General features: G+C 43.2%; 1 protein-coding gene across 7 annotated transcripts in view; it reads left to right on the forward strand.

The window, feature by feature from the left end:
• Positions 1-18,719, forward strand: part of PTPRJ (protein tyrosine phosphatase receptor type J) — a 123,763-nt gene that overhangs the window by 101,290 nt on the left and 3,754 nt on the right. For all 7 annotated transcript variants that reach the window (XM_066998906.1, XM_066998908.1, XM_066998905.1 and 4 more), the window contains 19 exons: positions 819-1,085; positions 2,213-2,479; positions 3,057-3,323; positions 4,449-4,715; positions 5,324-5,590; positions 6,142-6,408; positions 7,991-8,269; positions 9,304-9,438; positions 11,987-12,188; positions 12,303-12,421; positions 12,999-13,086; positions 13,531-13,572; positions 14,521-14,608; positions 15,720-15,810; positions 16,487-16,560; positions 16,698-16,832; positions 17,302-17,421; positions 17,967-18,127; positions 18,397-18,532. In XM_066998906.1, coding sequence (XP_066855007.1) covers positions 819-1,085; positions 2,213-2,479; positions 3,057-3,323; positions 4,449-4,715; positions 5,324-5,590; positions 6,142-6,408; positions 7,991-8,269; positions 9,304-9,438; positions 11,987-12,188; positions 12,303-12,421; positions 12,999-13,086; positions 13,531-13,572; positions 14,521-14,608; positions 15,720-15,810; positions 16,487-16,560; positions 16,698-16,832; positions 17,302-17,421; positions 17,967-18,127; positions 18,397-18,532 — 3,272 coding nt within the window. The remainder of the gene's footprint in view (positions 1-818; positions 1,086-2,212; positions 2,480-3,056; positions 3,324-4,448; positions 4,716-5,323; positions 5,591-6,141; positions 6,409-7,990; positions 8,270-9,303; positions 9,439-11,986; positions 12,189-12,302; positions 12,422-12,998; positions 13,087-13,530; positions 13,573-14,520; positions 14,609-15,719; positions 15,811-16,486; positions 16,561-16,697; positions 16,833-17,301; positions 17,422-17,966; positions 18,128-18,396; positions 18,533-18,719) is intronic.

Below are 18,719 nucleotides of genomic sequence, written 5' to 3' on the forward strand. Positions count from 1 at the left end.
TAGTTGAGGAGAACTGCCTTGGCCATTGAGCACCTTGCTGTGCTGGGTGTCCTACATCTGAATGCATGGTGTTGGAGGGCCGGTTTCGGAGCTGGCCTGCAAGGCTGTAGCACAGCCTGGTCTTTCTCCAGGCTGGATTTCAAAGGAAACCGATGCTGGCTCTTGTCATTCGTGTTGTCCTGAAACGTGCGTGTGAATGTGCTCCTGGCTTTGCTGTTGATTCCCAGAATCTCTCCACGCTGTCTGTCGGTGACGACTGCTGACCCTGGTTGGCAGAGGCACAGAGAACAGAGTGCCGCAGAGAGATTGTGGGGAGGTGTTCTCTGTTCTTCCAGCCCTGGGAGCGAGGTTGGGGCCTGAGCAGTGGAAAAAGAGCAGGGTGGTCGTGGGTGATCACTTCTGTTTCTCTTCCAGCAATCATTTATCTTCCTTCCCTCAGGCTGTGCCAAGGTGCACCACCTTCTTCTTCGGCACCTTCCCCTGCACGCTTGTCTCCTTCCTGCGCACCTCTCTGGGCTCCCAAGAGAAGCCCTGGGGGCGCTGGCACGGTGGTGGTGCGTGCTCCTGCTTCTGAAGGAATGGGAGGTGAATCCCCCTGGAGATGCCTCTTCCTTACTCTTGCCTCCCAGGCATGTTGATGGACGAGCCTCTGGGAGCATCTGGTGCTGTTGCTGGGTGCCCGTGCACTCTGAATGACGAGTGGCATGAAGGGAGTGAAGCAGTGGTGTGCCTGTGTTTTTTTTTTGTTGTTTTTTTTTTGTCCCCATTTGTCAGCAGATATTGTTACAGGTTGATGGATTGTTGTCTTGCCTTTGCAGAGCCCAGCAAAGTTCTGGACCTCATGGTAGCAGATGTCGGTGTGACTTCTGTCAACTTGACATGGAGGGTGAACGACACTGCTTCGGAGTCCTACACGTACAGGATAGAGGTTGCAAATGGTACCCACGCTTGGAACAGGACGTTCGATGTCAAGGAAGCCGAAATTACCGAGTTAATCCCTGGGACAAAATACAATTTCACGGTATTTGCAGTAGCGGCTGATTGTCAGACGGAAGGAGAAGGAGTGTTCGTAAGCCAGTATACAAGTAAGGAACCGGTTTCTCTCAGATGCAGTGCCTAAATAAGCAGTTTGTAAGAGAGCCCTGCTTTTTTTCCTTTTATTTCCAACTTTTTACTGTTTCGCATTGCCATGTTGCTTTACTCCAGGCTCCTCTGAGCATGAATGTCAGACTGTCCTTGCCAAAAAGGTAAAGGGCTGAGACTGTGTCCGAGCTGCCTGTGGAGCAGTTAGCCTTGAATGCCCAAGATGATGAGCTATGCAGAAGTCCAGGTGCTACAACAGCATGACCTTGCCTGGACATCAGGTCTGAATGGGCCCCATACAGTGCTTCTTGGTGGAGGTTGTCATCAGGTTTTATAAAAGGCCGTGGTGTGCAAGGATCCAGTGCCCAGGATCACAAAGATCACAGAGACTTAGTGATCTCAAAGCTTGTTTTGAGCTCTCTGCAGAGGCCCATGGCTTCTGTGAGCAGTGACATTGCCTAGGACCACGTTATCAGGAGCGGTGCCAGCTCTGTCTGCTTTGTGCTCTGGCACCTTTTCCCCAGATCAGAGGGGCAGATGGCAGAAGAGCTGTCTTATGTGTTGAGCTCAGGCGTGGAAAGGGAACAGGCAGTGTCCATATACAGAGCAATTAGGGGCAGCGTATCCTGGAGATGCTTCTACTTAGCGGAGCTTGTCTAAGCTGCCCAAGGTGAGTCGTGTCTACCCAGTGTTTGTGCTGATTTAGACTTGCCAACCTCGACCCCCCAGTGTGGGTCACTGTTGCATGCACAGTTTCCTTCTGCTGTCCCAGAGAGGCTGTGCTGGGAAGCTCAGATTAAGACACTCATGGGCCCAGTCTTGAGCTAACAGACCAACACTGTCCTGCATTCTGCTTCCTTCCCTGAATTCCATCTGTCTGTCTGTCTGGGAAGCCATTGTGGAAACAAGTGATTTTAGTATGTGAAATAAAATAAAGAGAATCTCCTCCAAAATTTCTGTGGCTTTTCCTGAGATATGTCCCTGGATATTGGAAGCAGGGCGTTGATACTATAGAAGTGCAGCATGGCTACAGTTAACACTTAATCTATGTGGAGTAGCGAAATGTGACTGTGGTTTTTCCACTCTCTGCATTTCTCTGTCTTGACAGTTTATTTTCTTGCCTTTCCAGAGCCCAGCCAAGTTCTGGACCTCATGGTAGCAGATGTCGGTGTGACTTCTGTCAACTTGACATGGAGGGTGAACGACACTGCTTCGGAGTCCTACACGTACAGGATAGAGGTTGCAAATGGTACCTCCATTTGGAACGATACGTCAAATGCCAAGGAAGCCGAAATTACTGAGTTATTCCCTGGGACAAAATACAATTTCAAAGTATTTGCAGTAGCGGCTGATGGTCAGATGGAAGGAGAAGGACTGTCCATAAGCCAGTGTACAAGTAAGTCTCAGCTGCTTGCAGTCGTGTCTGTGGTGGGCTGCGTTGTGTTGTGCAGCTCGGGGCTCTGCCTGCCCGCTTGAGGCTTGTAGTGCAGTATGGCTGTGGACAGAGGGGATGTTTTGGTGCTGGAGCCTGATGTGGGCTATATGCCAAGCGTGGGAGGTTAGAATGCAGTAGAAACATTGCCCTTATCTGATTTTGGTTTTGGTTTGGTTTAATTGTCTTCCTTTCCTATCTCCTCCTTGGCCCTCATCTCCTTCTTGCACACCTTTCTAGCTCTTGAATGCTGGCACGGTGGTGCTATACTCTCCTGCTTTGCAGGGCAAAATGGAGATGGACCCCACTCAAGATGACTATTCTTTTTTGCAGTTTTCCCTTACAAGCCCAATGATGGATGAGCCTCTGGGAGCATCTGGTGCTGTTGCTGGGTGCCCCTGCACTCTGAATGACGAGTGGCATGAAGGGAGTGAAGCAGTGGTGTGCCTGTGTTTTTTTTTTTGTTGTTGTTTTTTTTTTTTGTCCCCATTTGTCAGCAGATATTGTTACAGGTTGATGGATTGTTGTCTTGCCTTTGCAGAGCCCAGCAAAGTTCTGGACCTCAAGGTAGCGGGTGTTGGTGTGACATCTGTCAACTTGACATGGAGGGTGAACGACACTGCTTCGGAGTCCTACACGTACAGGATAGAGGTTGCAAATGGTACCTCCATTTGGAACGATACGTCAAATGTCAAGGAAGCCGAAATTACCGAGTTAATCCCTGGGACAAAATACAATTTCACGGTATTTGCAGTAGCGGCTGATTGTCAGACGGAAGGAGAAGGAGTGTTCATAAGCCAGTATACAAGTAAGGAACCGGTTTCTCTCAAATGCAGTGCCTAAATAAGCAGTTTGTAAGAGAGCCCTGCTTTTTTTCCTTTTATTTCCAACTTTTTACTGTTTCGCATTGCCATGTTGCTTTACTCCAGGCTCCTCTGAGCATGAATGTCAGACTGTCCTTGTCAAAAAGGTAAAGGGCTGAGACTGTCCGAGCTGCCTGTGGAGCAGTTAGCCTTGAATGCCCAAGATGATGAGCTATGCAGAAGTCCAGGTGCTACAACAGCATGACCTTGCCTGGACATCAGGTCTGAATGGGCCCCATACAGTGCTTCTTGGTGGAGGTTGTCATCAGGTTTTATAAAAGGCCGTGGTGTGCAAGGATCCAGTGCCCAGGATCACAAAGATCACAGAGACTTAGTGATCTCAAAGCTTGTTTTGAGCTCTCTGCAGAGGCCCATGGCTTCTGTGAGCAGTGACATTGCCTAGGACCACGTTATCAGGAGCGGTGCCAGCTCTGTCTGCTTTGTGCTCTGGCACCTTTTCCCCAGATCAGAGGGGCAGATGGCAGAAGAGCTGTCTTATGTGTTGAGCTCAGGCGTGGAAAGGGAACAGGCAGTGTCCATATACAGAGCAATTAGGGGCAGCGTATCCTGGAGATGCTTCTACTTAGCGGAGCTTGTCTAAGCTGCCCAAGGTGAGTCGTGTCTACCCAGTGTTTGTGCTGATTTAGACTTGCCAACCTCGACCCCCCAGTGTGGGTCACTGTTGCATGCACAGTTTCCTTCTGCTGTCCCAGAGAGGCTGTGCTGGGAAGCTCAGATTAAGACACTCATGGGCCCAGTCTTGAGCTAACAGACCAACACTGTCCTGCATTCTGCTTCCTTCCCTGAATTCCATCTGTCTGTCTGTCTGGGAAGCCATTGTGGAAACAAGTGATTTTAGTATGTGAAATAAAATAAAGAGAATCTCCTCCAAAATTTCTGTGGCTTTTCCTGAGATATGTCCCTGGATATTGGAAGCAGGGCGTTGATACTATAGAAGTGCAGCATGGCTACAGTTAACACTTAATCTATGTGGAGTAGCGAAATGTGACTGTGGTTTTTCCACTCTCTGCATTTCTCTGTCTTGACAGTTTATTTTCTTGCCTTTCCAGAGCCCAGCCAAGTTCTGGACCTCATGGTAGCAGATGTCGGTGTGACTTCTGTCAACTTGACATGGAGGGTGAACAACACTGCTTCGGAGTCCTACACGTACAGGATAGAGGTTGCAAATGGTACCTCCATTTGGAACGATACGTCAAATGCCAAGGAAGCCGAAATTACTGAGTTATTCCCTGGGACAAAATACAATTTCAAAGTATTTGCAGTAGCGGCTGATGGTCAGACGGAAGGAGAAGGACTGTCCATAAGCCAGTGTACAAGTAAGTCTCAGCTGCTTGCAGTCGTGTTTGTGGTGGGCTGCGTTGTGCTGTGCAGCTCGGGGCTCTGCCTGCCCGCTTGAGGCTTGTAGTGCAGTATGGCTGTGGACAGAGGGGATGTTTTGGTGCTGGAGCCTGATGTGGGCTATATGCCAAGCGTGGGAGGTTAGAATGCAGAAGAAGCATAACCTTGGTAGTAAGCAGTTGGTGAAACCAGTCAGTAAAGCTTGCAGCATAGAGATTTTTCTTGAGGACCTATCTTCCCTAAGTTTGGAGGGGAAGTAGACTTTTTTTTAAAAAAATTCTATTTTAAATTTTTAAATTGCATTTTGAAATTTCTTTTTATTTTATTGTAAAATGCTATTAAGAATGGAATTTAAAATAAAAATTGTAGGAACTGTGGGCTTCAGACCCCTGTTTTAAATGCTCCTATGCACAAACCAGATTGCACGTGGGGAGTTTCTGTGCTGGGTGCCCATGCACTCTGAATGACGAGTGGCATGAAGGGAGTGAAGCAGTGGCGTGCCTGTGTTTTTTTGTTGTTTTTTTTTTGTCCCCATTTGTCAGCAGATATTGTTACAGGTTGATGGATTTTTGTCTTGCCTTTCCAGAGCCCAGCAAAGTTCTTGATCTCCAGGTAGTGGATGTTGGTGAGACTTTTGTTGCCTTGACATGGAGGGTGAATGATACTGCTTCGGAGTCCTACACGTACAGGATAGAGGTTGCAAATGGTACCTCCATTTGGAACGATACGTCAAATGTCAAGGAAGCCGAAATTACCGAGTTAATCCCTGGGACAAAATACAATTTCACGGTATTTGCAGTAGCGGCTGATTGTCAGACGGAAGGAGAAGGAGTGTCCATAAGCCAGTATACAAGTAAGTCTCAGCTGCTTGCAGTCGTGTTTGTGGTGGGCTGTGTTGTGCTGTGCAGCTCGGGGCTCTGCCTGCCTGCTTAAGGCTTGTAGTTCAGTATGGCTGAGGACCGAAGGGATGTTTTGGTGCTGGAGCCTGATGTGGGCTATATGCAAAGGATGGGATCTTAGAGTGCAGCAGAAACATTGCCCTTATCTGATTTTGGTTTTTGTTTTAATTGTCTTTCTTCCCTATCTCCTCCTTGGTCCTCATCTTCTTCCTGCCCACCTCTCTAGCTCTTGAATGCTGGCACGGTGGTGCTATACACTCCTGCTTTGGAGGGCAAAATGGAGATGGACCCCACTCAAAACGACTATTCTTTTTTGTAGTTTTCCTTTACAAGCCCGTTGATGGACGAGTCTCTGGGAGCATCTGGTGCTGTTGCTGGGTGCCCCTGCACTTTGAACGATGATTGGTGTGAAGGGAGTGAAGCAGTGGTGTGCCTGAGTTTTTTCTATCCCCATTTGTCAGCAGATATCGTTACAGGTTGATGGATTGTTGTTTTGCCTTTCCAGAGCCCAGCAAAGTTCTTGATCTCCAGGTAGTGGATGTTGGTGAGACTTTTGTTGCCTTGACATGGAGGGTGAACGACACTGCTTTGGACCCATACACATACAGGATAGAGGTTGCAAATGGTACCTCCATTTGGAATGATACGTCAAATGTCAAGGAAGCCGAAATTGCCGAGTTAATCCCTGGGACAAATTACAATTTCACGGTATTTGCAGTAGCGGCTGATGGTCAGATGGAAGGAGAAGGAGTGACTGTAAACAAATCCACAGGTAAGTCTCAGCTGCTTGCAGTCATGTTTTTGTGGACTGTGTTGTGCTGTGCAGCACAGGGCTCTGCCTGATGGGTGAAATGCTGCTGCAGGCATAGGTGCTATACACTGCCCACCTCTTGTTGGTCATGCTTGTGTGGACAGGGGTTGTGTGGAACATGTTTTTGCTTTCTTTCCCGTTTGGTTTTGGGCTTCACACCCTTGTTTTGAAGGGCTCCCACATGGTGTATTTTGCCTGCAGAACTTCACGCATTTGAAGGATGTTTGGCTGTGGCTGAGTCGTGGCAGCACTGCTGGGCAGCTCTTGTCTATGCTGCTCCACTCAGCTCCTCAGCAGAGTGGTGAAGATGGAGGTGGTCCTGTGTTCGTTATGCTAAGCACTGTGATGTTTTCCCCTTGTTGCGTTGCTTTGTCCTTTCCTTTGCTTTGTCTGATTTTAACTGAGGTGAAGTGAATCTGTCCAGAGGTTCTTACTGGGATTTCCAGAGGTGCCTTGTGATGAACCCATTAAGAGTGTCTCTGGCACTTTGAACATGCTGCTTGGCTGCTCATAATGCTTACTTAGTCTGTGCAAAAGAGTCCAGTGTGGCTCTGCCTCTGCTTCTTCTGTCTTTGGTAGCAAACTTTTGTGACTGTTGACAGAGTCTTGTCTTGCCTGTCACAGAGCTAGTTCAGTTGTTTGGTCTCCAGAGTCTTCTAAACTGGTTTGAGCAGCCTGTGCTCCTGTAACTGGTGACCACAAGGTCTTGTCTTGCCAGGGCTAGCTACAGTCCAGACCTGAAGGAGGTGGCTTAGTCTGCCCTGTCCTGACCCCTGGGGTCCTGTCCTAGAGTGAGACCCCCTGTCATAGAGCAACCCCTGGGACTTGGAGCAGTTTCCCTCCCTTTCCCTGGAGGGAGGGCAGCAGAGAGGCTGTTTGGAATGGCTCACACGCTGCTCCTGCTGTAACTCTCTGCTAGGTATCCCCCTTCCTCTGTTTGGCACTATGTTGAAGGGTCACTTGTGGTTCTTTTCAGTCTCCTTTGCGTTTTGTTTGGATTCACTGTTATTTCCTCTTGGATCGTTGGTGTGTTCTTCAGTCACTTTCTACACGTAAAGTGACCCTAGTGCTCTTGTCTGCATTCCCCATGGGGCCATGTATAACTTCTCCTTTATATGCTAGCATGTCTGCATCCTTCAATCCTGCATTCTTTTCTTTGTATTCATGCTCGCCTGTTGCTGGAGACAGGATAGACGACAGGATGAAGTTTTTGTCAGATCCGGTCCAGCTATCCGTGAACCACTGAGGGAGTTACGAATATCAAAGGCTGTTTTTTGAACAGTATTGGAAAGCTTTGCTGATATTGACACTTATCCAACCCCAATTTTCTCAGTAAACCTGTCTGCAGAGAAATTGGCACAAAAGGGGGTCTGTGTACTTACAGTGTGCTAAATACTCTTCCTCATTGTGTGGCAAGTTCTTTGTAGGCAGTAGCTTCGTCTGTTTAAAAGTGGAAAGCAATACCAGTGTTTTACAAACGCTTATACACAGAAGAGCTTATAAATAGAAACCTTTCTTTTTCTTTTTTTTTTTTTTTGTGCAGTTCCTTCCTCAGTGAATTCATTTCAGTGTGAATCGGTGGCTAATATGTCTTACCTAATGCTGAAGTGGGAATGTCCTTATGGTCACTATTCTGGCTTCACCATTAAAATATCTATTGATTCTTGGGTTATAAAAGAAGAAGAGAGTCGGTCTTGTTCAGGAGAAGGCTTCAAAACATCACCTTTGGATTATTTCAAAACCTATAATGTTACTGTTACAACTTTTTCAAATGATAATACAAGTTCTCCAGTGCAGAAAACATGTAAAACAAGCATTACAGGTAAGCATTGAGATCTGAGAATGGAAGATATTTACAGGACCAAAACATTAACTGCACAATTGCAGAATAGCGTAATTGATACACAGTACATTATCATCATGCAGATTATGAAAAGAACACTACATTCATGCCAAGTGTAATCTGAGTCCGGTCGTATGGCATTCAACAAGGCTAAATGCCAGTGCTGCACTTGGGGTCATAACAACCCCATGCAGCAACATAAACTTGGGGAAGAGTGGCTGCAAAGCAGCCTGGCAGAAAAGGTCCTGTGGGTGTTGGTTGACAGTTGGCTGAACATGAGCCAGCAGTGTGCCCAGGTGGCCAAGAAGGCCAATGGCATCCTGGCTTGTACCAGACCCAGTGTGGCCAGCAGGGCAAGGGACGTGATCGTCCCCCTGTACTCGGCTCTGGTGAGGCCGCACCTCAAGCACTGTGTTCACTTTTGGGCCCCTCACTGCAAGAAGGACATTGAGTTGCTGGAACATGTTCAGAGAAGAGCAGCAAAGCCGGTGTAGGGGATGGAAATCAAGACACATGAGGAGCGGCTGAGGGAGCTGGGGCTGTTTAGTCTGGAGAAAAGGAGGCTGAGGGAGGAGACCTCATCGCTGTCTACAACCACCTTGAAAGGAGGTTGCAGCGATGTGGATGTAGGTCTCTTTTCTTAGGTGACAAGTAATAGGACGCAAGGAAACAGCCTGGAGTTGTGCCAGGGGAGGTTTAGGTTGGATATCAGGAAGAATTTCTTCGTGGAAAGGGTGGTCGGGCTTTAGAATGGGCAGCACGGGGAGGTGGTGGATCCCCAGCTCTGGAGGTATTTAAGAGGTGTGAGGATGTGGCACTGAGCGACATGGCCTGGTGGTAGAGTTCATAGTTAGGTGAATGGTTAGACTTGATGGTCTTAAGGGTATTTTCAAACCTAAATGATTTGATGATAAATATGCATGATGTGAATGATGTCATTATTACAATATTTTCTTATTTGAAAAAATTATCTTTACCTGACATTAAGGTACTAAAAATATTTCTGTTTATAGATCCACCTACTCCAGAAACAGCTCCTGTAGTCAAGGTGCTTAGTCACAACTCATTGTCTGTTGAATTTTTTGATTTTGAGACACTGTATGGACCATTAAAAGCCTATGCAGTAATGATCATAACAGAAGAAGAAGGTAAGATTTTTAAAATGTTGTCTCCTAGCTGTGTGAAACAGTTTATCAGATAGCATTATGTTAGGACAAAAAATTTGCTGTGATGAATATCAGATGTTTTAAACTCTAAATAGGTGTTAAATGGAGAGAGGAAAAGCTTGCTCTGTTTTCAATCAGCTTTCAACAATCATAAGGCAAATACCGTGATTGACTGAAGCCAAATCACTTCTTGTTTTCACAAAGCCACTGTTTTCACTCAGCCTTTTTCAGCCTGAGTTATCCTTGTATATAAGACTGAAGTATTGCTGTTGTGCTGTTGCTAGTGGTTGCCAGTGGTTACTCAATTTGCTAGTGGTTACTGCCACAAGACTGAGTAGTATCCTTCTTCCCAAGAGAATAATTTTCAGAGCCAGAAATATAGAGAGTTCTGCAATGTAGGATGTTTTTCTCCATCCCTTCTTCGGCTGGAAGACTTATCTAGTAAGATGGTGGTTTTGTTGTGGGTGTTTTGTGTGTGTGTGGTTGTGGTTGTTGGAAGGCTTGAATAACATTGTCAGCATTACATGTCATGGGAAGTAGAACACCAGGGAAAGCTAGATGGTATTCTATAAAACTCACCTCTTTAAAGCATCAAGTCTTCTTTAATTCATGAATGTCTAGGGACAAATCATAAAGTAAAGAAACATCTCTTTGCAGTGTAGGTTCTAGTTGACCTTTTTATTTCTGACTGTGCATAGGAGGAATAACACAGCTGATGGAGATAGTTTTTCTCTGAGTGGGATATGACATTCCAGCTTATCCTTTGTCTTAGCACTGGAAATTCATCATGCAGCAGTCTGTACATCTTTTTTTTTCTGTGTTTTTCCATACAATATATGTCCAAGAAATGCCCAGCTATATATGGTATGTCAGTGCAGAAAATTCCTATTTTTTTCACGTGCAACTCAGCTGCCCTGGAATTGCTGATTTGAAAGTCAGTGTCTTCCACACAGTGACAGCTCTGCTTGTACTTTCAACCGGTCCTGTTTAGTCTTGACAAGCTTCAGTGCATTTTTGGGTGGATTGTAAGGAATTCAAGAAGGTGGTTTCAAGATTTGAGGGAAATAAGGAAGAAAGATCCTGTGAATGTATGGAATCAGATCAGTGCTTTGGTAGGAGCAGAAAACCATCCTTATGGCCAACCATCACTTCAGCATTGTAGTGTTCAGATAGTATGAATATGCTTGAGTTGGGTTTCTCTGTCTTAAAATAGACATCATTATCTTAAGGAGAGACATTCATTACTTTACGCATTTGTGTACGCAGTTGTGTCTAAGGCTGTGAGGTGCCTTGAGGTGATAACCAAGACATTCACAATTTGCTCAGGAGGTACATCCTTTTGGAATTGAAATGAGGGACCAGATAAGACATCTCAGGTGGTATTGAACACCCATTTCTAGGCAACTAAGTTAATTCCAGCCTCAGCTGCATTTAATGTAACCACATTAGTGCTTTAGAAGAGCCACATTGCACCCTGTTCCTGCAGTTACAGCTAACAGGAGCTTTGCTGTTGGTAGAGTGAATATCAGATCAAACTTTGTCTATGCGACTGTAGAAAACTTGTTAGAGCATTTCCACTTAGTAACCTTTCAGAGCCCCTTTGCAGCTTCTCCTTTTTAATGATGAATTCAATACTATATCAGCTTCCTAGAAGAAGCTTTTAGCTTTGTAAAGCAATCAGCAGAAAGCAATATAAGCAAACTTCAGCCAAATGAGGAAGATGTTCTGCTTAGTTTGCTTGCCCTTGAGTTGTCAGACAGTTGGTAGTGTGAGCTGTTTTACCATGTCTAAGGTCATACATGCCTCAGCTGTAAAATCTGCCTCAAATTTCTAGGGTTCATCTTTTAACAGCAGACACTGCACAAAGCAACGTTGTTTGGCATATGGTGTCCTATTGGTCACCGTTTGACTGCATTATCCTGTTCTGCGTTTTTCAGACAAGAAAATGTTTTGGTCACTGATTGTTTTGTCCTACTTGTGTCTATGGAAAGAGAAAGCAGAAAGTAACTCCTTCATTTCTCAGGGCGTAAGTGCGAGACTTTGTCAGACACAGCAGACAGTATAGGCCAGGATGAGTTTAGCATCACCCTGAATGAAGCTTGATGTTGTTTGAGTAGCACAATGTTATCAAATACAAATTGCCCTTATTTTTTACAGTGTGTAGTATTCTCTACATTTGGTAGTTGATGGAGTGGGTTTGGACATGACTGACTTAAGTAGTGAAAGTTGTCCACAAGGACACCAGAGTCCACCACTCATATGCCGTTATGGAGAAGCTCCACTGTACTTGGTAGAAGTAAAACCAAAAGGAGATGAAACAAGTAACACCAGGGAGTAGACGGGAAGTTAAGTAAATTGCACTGCAGCAGAGGGAATTTCTGAGATTGTCTGTTTCCCTCAGTCTTTAATTTCAGGCAGTACTTGTGGAACAGTCACAGCTGTGGTTTATGTGACACCCTCTCCAACTGTGCTGATGGTTATAAAAACAGTGTGTGATGTGTACCACTTATATCCTTGTTTTTTCCTGAAGGTTGTCCACCTTTGAAGTCCAAATTGAACTACACATACGAAGATTTCAAGAAAAAGAAGACCGGCACCTATGTGACTTATGTCGCAGACACAGAGAAGGCAAAACTACCTTCTTTCCGTTCTCAGAACATCATCGATGTAGGCAAGGGAAACACCATGTATGGCTATAAAAATGGACCATTGACTCCACTTCATTCATACAGGTATTTATCTCGCTGCAGTTGAAACCTAAGAGTTCTAATTGAAGAGATCACAAACCTTGCTTAAGGCTGTTAAAATCATGTCACGTATGTGTTGTTTTTTTCCTCTCTTAACAGGGCAAGTGTTGCAGGCTTCACTAATATAAGCTTTACTGCGGAAAACATCATTATGGAAGAACATAGTTATGTATCATTTTCACCTTGTTCTGGCAAGGTTTCGTTACCCCAGGATCCAGGTACAGTTAATGCAGGACTGGCAGTTTTGAACATACGTTGTGTGTGGAGATTCCTTAATTAATGGCAAGTTTCATGATTGCAAAATATCCATTGGTCTGTCTGCAATGGACTGTTCCTTTCTAGCTTTGCAGTGCCACTGCTCCGTAAATTCGTAACTTGCTAGTTCTGCAGGTGACTTCTTTTTTTCCATACATGACTTCCATTTGAGAAGTAACCAAAACCTATGCTACTTACGGTGTGCTAAAAGGGATTGGATGACACAGTGTGACTTTAGTACAGAAACAAACAGCAAAAGCAGTTGTTGTTCTAACAGTTCCTGTAAATTAGAACCGAATGTATTGGAATGCAAATACTGACCCTTTGATTCAATTTTTTTATTAGTTTATCATCCTTGTTTTATTGTTCTTAATGAGCTTTCAATACTGGTACTGCCAAAGGATACACTAAAGAAGAGAGGACACTTAGGAGAGTAGAGTATGTTCTGTCACCTGCGAGGTTCTCTTGTAGTATGTTGATTGATTCAGAGCATTGCCAGATGTAAATCAATGATGAGTAATACTTGTTCTCTTTTATAAGGTGTTATTGCTGGAGCTGTTATTGGATGCCTTTTAGCTATATTGGCTGTAGTTGCTGTAGGGGGTTACATATTCTGGACAAGGAGAAGGTAACAACATGTTTGTTATTTTATTTGTTGTGGTGAGGAATATCAGTATTTCACTTCTGTACCTTTTTATTAAAAAAAGGTGTCTGTTCCTGTTCACTGTCGCCGTGATGCTTTAAAATACATTCTATTCAAAATCTTTGTTATACATCAGAGCTGATACATCAGACTAGCTAAATGACTGTTCAAACCCATTGTTTTGAATAATTTTGCTCTGGTTCCAACAGAAAGAAACAGTCCCATTGCAAAACATCATTGAAAGAATGAAGAAGTATTTTATTTTTACTGCAGGTGTAAGGTTTGCCTCAGGACTTTTTTTTGCACAGAATGAGATCATTTACAATAAATCGTTCTGAGCAAGCACATGAAGTAACTGTCATCAGAAATCTCATATATGTTCCATTAAATTCTACTGTGAGCCTATTGTGTTTTTTTTTCTCCTCATAGGAAAGATAAAAGGAATACTGAAGTGTCCTTTTCTCCAATTAAGTAAGTCAATATCCTTTCAGATGGTGTTTTCTGAGCTGAAGTGATACGTGCAAAACTTACTCTGAATCCTGGTGCTTGTTTTCTGTGCAGTTTTACATACAGTTCTGCATTATTAACTCCTCATGAAACTTAAAGACTCAAGCCTGCAGGCTAGAAATAATCATATTGATCAAGACTTCCACAGCTGCTACAGTGATCTAAGTGCTTGCTTCATGAATCGCTATTAGATAGACAAATGCCCCATGCAATTTTGAACAATAGGATGTTTGCATGAAACACAAGCTTCTGTACACATTAAAGAAGCAATCCAAATTGTTGGTAAAGAGCTCATAAGCAAAACTCTGCACTGAATTTTCCTTTATGGCTACTTTGCACTGAGCTGTTAATTCAGATGATGTTGAGATTGTAATAGCCCACCAATAGGTAGCCACAATATCCTGGAAATCACAAGCAATTGAACCAGGTTATTGGCTCATGCACCAATTTTATTTTATTTTTTTCTGATGGAAAGGCATGGCCTGAGCATGGTGTGAAATCCCACCTGTGTAGACTTCATTAATTGGTATAAAATACATGAGGGAATGGGGCTGATCCGATGGAAGGGGAGCACAGAAATTGCTGGCTGGCACCTTCTGTCATATCCTTCTCATCAATAGGATGCACTGTTCTCTTCTTGGCTGGCACAGATCAGTTAAATGATCTGCCTTGATATCCTGTCCCCTGTAAATGCAGTTTTGTGGGTGCTACTAACAGTCATGCTTTTGTTCGTAGATTCACGTAGTGAAAAGTACAACTGCATGTGTCTAATCATCCTTTTTTCTTCCTCCCTTCCCCTGCTCTCCCCTGAAGAGTAAAGAAGTAAGTAAAGCATGTTTTGTAATGCATCAACTGAATTCATGGTTTATTTACCTAGTATCAGCTACCAATACATGGCTTTTCTCATTTTAGATCAAAAATGATTAAAGTGGAGAACTTTGAGTCCTACTTTAAGAAGCAGCAAGCAGACTCCAACTGTGGTTTTGCTGAAGAGTATGAGGTGTGTGTCCTCAGTTGGGAGAGCTTTGTGACAAATATTTTTGGAAAGCAAATTAGCTTTCCTTTGGAGTGTATGTGAGGTATACTGAAGGGGAGGAGAATAAGGGACCTTTTACAATAGACATTATTAAGCTGCATGTGAGCTCTAAGTTTAGTTGAAGTGCATGATAAATTCTTCACATCCTGAATCATTAAATCTGCCTGTGAGCTATAGCATGGCCTGCTGCTCAGAGCTCTTGCTGGAAACAAGACCTCCGCAGTCCTTGCCCTCATTGCACTAGTGGTGTTTGCACTCTGGGAATGCCATTTACCTTCTCTGCACTTTATTTCATCATTTTTTTCCTACACAGCAAGACAGGTCATTCACTAATAGCAGGCTTCTTTAATGCATTCTGTGTGATTTGCAAACCACACCTGTGAAATAAATTGAAGGATATAAGCAGTCAGAGAAACAACAGTTAGGATTTCCTTAATGACCATAATTGTTCCTCTGTGAAGTGCGCTAAAGCTTAATTGATATAGGGTACAAAAGACGGGAATCAGCTGTCATTACAGACAGGTTCTGTGTTGTCATGTCTGCTGTTAAAAAAAAATCTTATTTTTTTCCACTTCTCAAAGTTACTCACAAGTTTTCTTCTTTCCAGGACAAAATTTGTCCCTTTTACTGTACCCGGCAGGCTGGTGCTCCACCCTTGCCCTCCTCTCAGATTTTGCTTCCTTCTACAGTCCTTCTATGATGTAACTTGCTCCCTTTCTCTCTGTAACGCCAGCAAAGCTCATGCTAAATGATCTGCTGCCTTGGAGTTAGAATGGGTGTGCAATCAGAGTCAGTGTTAATGTATTTCTACAAAACTATTTCTAGGCTTTTAAAGCCCACTTGTGGGCTTTAAACGTGCTATTACTCTTCCATTCTGTACTAATCCTTTCTCTATCAGCTTTGCTACTGTCACCCTCCCGCTCTGTAGAAAGCTGATTTTTGTCATTTAACCCAGTTTTACATGCCTACTTTTACAGCAAAGGCCAAGTGTGTTTGGAGTATTTGCTTCAGTAATGTGTTTCTGTATAATTCTTAAACCAGGACCAGGTGCTCATGAATCTTTCTTTCACTGTAGGAACTCAAGTCTGCTGGTGTTCATCAGCCCAAATTTGCTGCTGAAATCCCAGAGAACAGGGGGAAAAATAGATACAATAATGTCTTACCATGTGAGTTACTCTCTCAGATTTTGTCACTTCTACTAATTGAGTTTTTAGGTGGAAAACCTTGGGTTTGGCTGATTTCATTTTAATAGTACCCGGAGGTTTCAAAGGGGAATTAGTGTTGCCAATTTGGAAAAAAATGAATTTGGGCTGCTGTTTTCCTTGTATGAACATGCCAATCACTGTACAAACAAACATAAAGAGCTTTCCTTGAAAGTTATAAAAATATTTTCCTTAATTAAATTGTTTTCATTTTTCATTTGTGAGAAACTTGCAGTCCAGATTTACCAGAACTATAAAAAATATTAAGACATTGCTGGACAGCTTTGCAAACTAAGAACCTGAACCCTGCCAAGCTATCTGCAGACATCCCAGCAAAGTAAAGTGTTAAGGAAGAATTGGGTTAAATACAGATTTTTGTGTTTGTGAGAAAACAAACCGTGTTTAAAAATATGTTCAGTGTTCTGAATTTTTTGTTACTGGCCAATCCTTTTTCTGAAGACCTTCATTATAAAAGCCTGAACTACTGCTATGTCTGATTCATAAAGTTATGTTCTTATTCTCAGAATGCCCATCATTCTAAAACACCTTTTATTTAGAAAACGTGATAGAACTGCAGTATTTTGCCAAAATTTTCTGAAAGTTCTTAAATTCATAATTTTCTTTTCCTTTCTTTCTGCAGATGATATTTCTCGTGTTAAACTTTCAGATCTGAACTCTGTAACCGATGATTATATTAATGCAAACTATATGCCTGTAAGTTGCTTCATTAGTTGAGAAGAAAAATAATGTGTATTTTTCTGATATAGGCTTAACAGATCATATGATTTATAAAATCGACTTTTTATGGCTCATGGATGAAGGTGTGAATGTGTATATATATTTTTTCTTAGGGCTATATCTCAAAGAAGGCATTTATTGCTGCACAAGGTCCTTTATCCAATACTATAGAAGATTTCTGGCGCATGATTTGGGAAAAGAATATCTACTCTATTGTTATGTTGACGAAATGTGTTGAACAAGCCCGGGTATGGTGGTTTTGTTGTTGTTTTGTTTAGCATTAATATTAAAACTGAACCATCTCTTGAAGACAGTTGTATCTCTTCTAATCTTGTTGTTACCCTAATAAGTTGGAGATTGATCACTCTTAAAACAAGCATCTAGTTAATGGAAGATTGTCTTCTGAATTCAATGAGCCCAATTTTTTTTCCCTTTATATCTCCTGACTACCAGACTCAGGAGGATTGTGCAATCTCCATTTTTAAGATTGGTTCCTCTCCATAGAGAATGGTTTTAGTAGATCTGCTCTTGCTTTAGGATAGGACATTGGGAAGGGTGAAAATGCTTCCCAGCCTCACTTGAGGGTGGCATGTTATTTAAAACTAACAGTCAAGGCCAAGGTGGAGTCACAGGAAACTACCTTGCCATGACCTTCTGTTTTTTCCCTATGTTTTATTGCTCTGTGTAATGTGTTGAACCTTTTAACTCTCTTCTTAGACGAAATGTGAGCAATATTGGCCAGACAAACAAAGCAAGACCTATGGTGACGTTGCTGTGACAATGGTCTTAGAGACTGTTCTTCCAGAATGGACAATAAGGGACTTCAATGTAGAAAATGTAAGCGGCTGTCCAGTTGTTAGTTGTGTACTGCTATGCGTGAAAGTGATTTATTGAGTCAGTGACTTCACATGTCAAGCAACACTGGAGTGACAGAATATATTAACATCACTAAAACTTAGTCAAATTCAAAGTTATCAGAGTGGAAGGGATAAAAGCAGTGGCAAAATCCAGCCTGCTAATGGGAATTACTGGTTTCCCCATCGGTGACCCTTCAGCATGTGTCTCCCTGAGACTTCCACAAAAACTCATGCTTTATGCAGATATTTGGAATATCTGCTAAACTGATCAATTAGCACCATCTCTGTCAGCAAATGTAATGCGGCAGAGAAGATCTTGGAGTCGAGTGAAAGGAAATTATTTCTAAGTATTCTCTACTACAAGGGAAGGAAGAGGGAAATTGGAATATCATTGATCAAAGTACTGCACAGTTTGTAACGAGCAATTTTTTTGAAAAGTCTTGCACAGTACGTATGGCAGGAAGCCCTTCTGTTGCTCTTTTGAAGCTCATTTGTTTTCTTTTTTTCCAATGCATATTCCTCTAGGCCAACACACAGGAGAGCCGCATGGTGCGTCAGTTCCATTTCACCTCCTGGCCTGATCACGGAGTGCCAGAGACAACAGACCTGCTCATCAACTTCAGACACCACGTTCACGAATACAGCAGTCAAAATCCTATTGACTCTCCTGTTCTAGTGCACTGCAGGTAGGAAGAACAAATTTGTGTTAGACATGCTTTCCTCTTGTGACTTTTTAAGAACAGTTCTTTTTCAGTGTGGTTCTGGGAGTCCCGGAAGGGTGTCCTTCCTCCATCTTGGTCATGGTAAAACCCACCTCTCTGGACTGCAGAAGCTTTGATACCTGTGCCACTGAAATAATAGAAAGCATATTACTAACTTCACTGGCTTTTTATTAGGCTACAGGTGAGCAGGTGGTTGAGAGAAAGCAGTAAATGGCTTCCATGTGTCATTGCAGTGCTGGTGTCGGGAGGACAGGGACATTCATTGCCATTGACCGCCTGATTCAGCAGATTGAAATTGAGAATACTGTGGATGTGTATGGAGTGGTGTATGATCTTCGAATGCATCGACCTTTAATGGTGCAGACTGAGGTAAGATTCAGATTTTCATCCAGCAGCATGTTTCTCAAACATGCATAATAATCCAAGAAAGGTAGACAGAAGACTGTAGCTCAGAATTACAGGAAGATAAGATTTTACAGAGCAATCTGAAATCGCCCTCTAATTAAACTTCCCTGCTTCCTGCCCTATTTCTTCCTACAAAAGTATTTGCAGCTAA

This window comes from Anser cygnoides, chromosome 5 (genome assembly GCF_040182565.1).
Source record: "Anser cygnoides isolate HZ-2024a breed goose chromosome 5, Taihu_goose_T2T_genome, whole genome shotgun sequence".
NCBI lineage: Eukaryota > Metazoa > Chordata > Aves > Anseriformes > Anatidae > Anser > Anser cygnoides.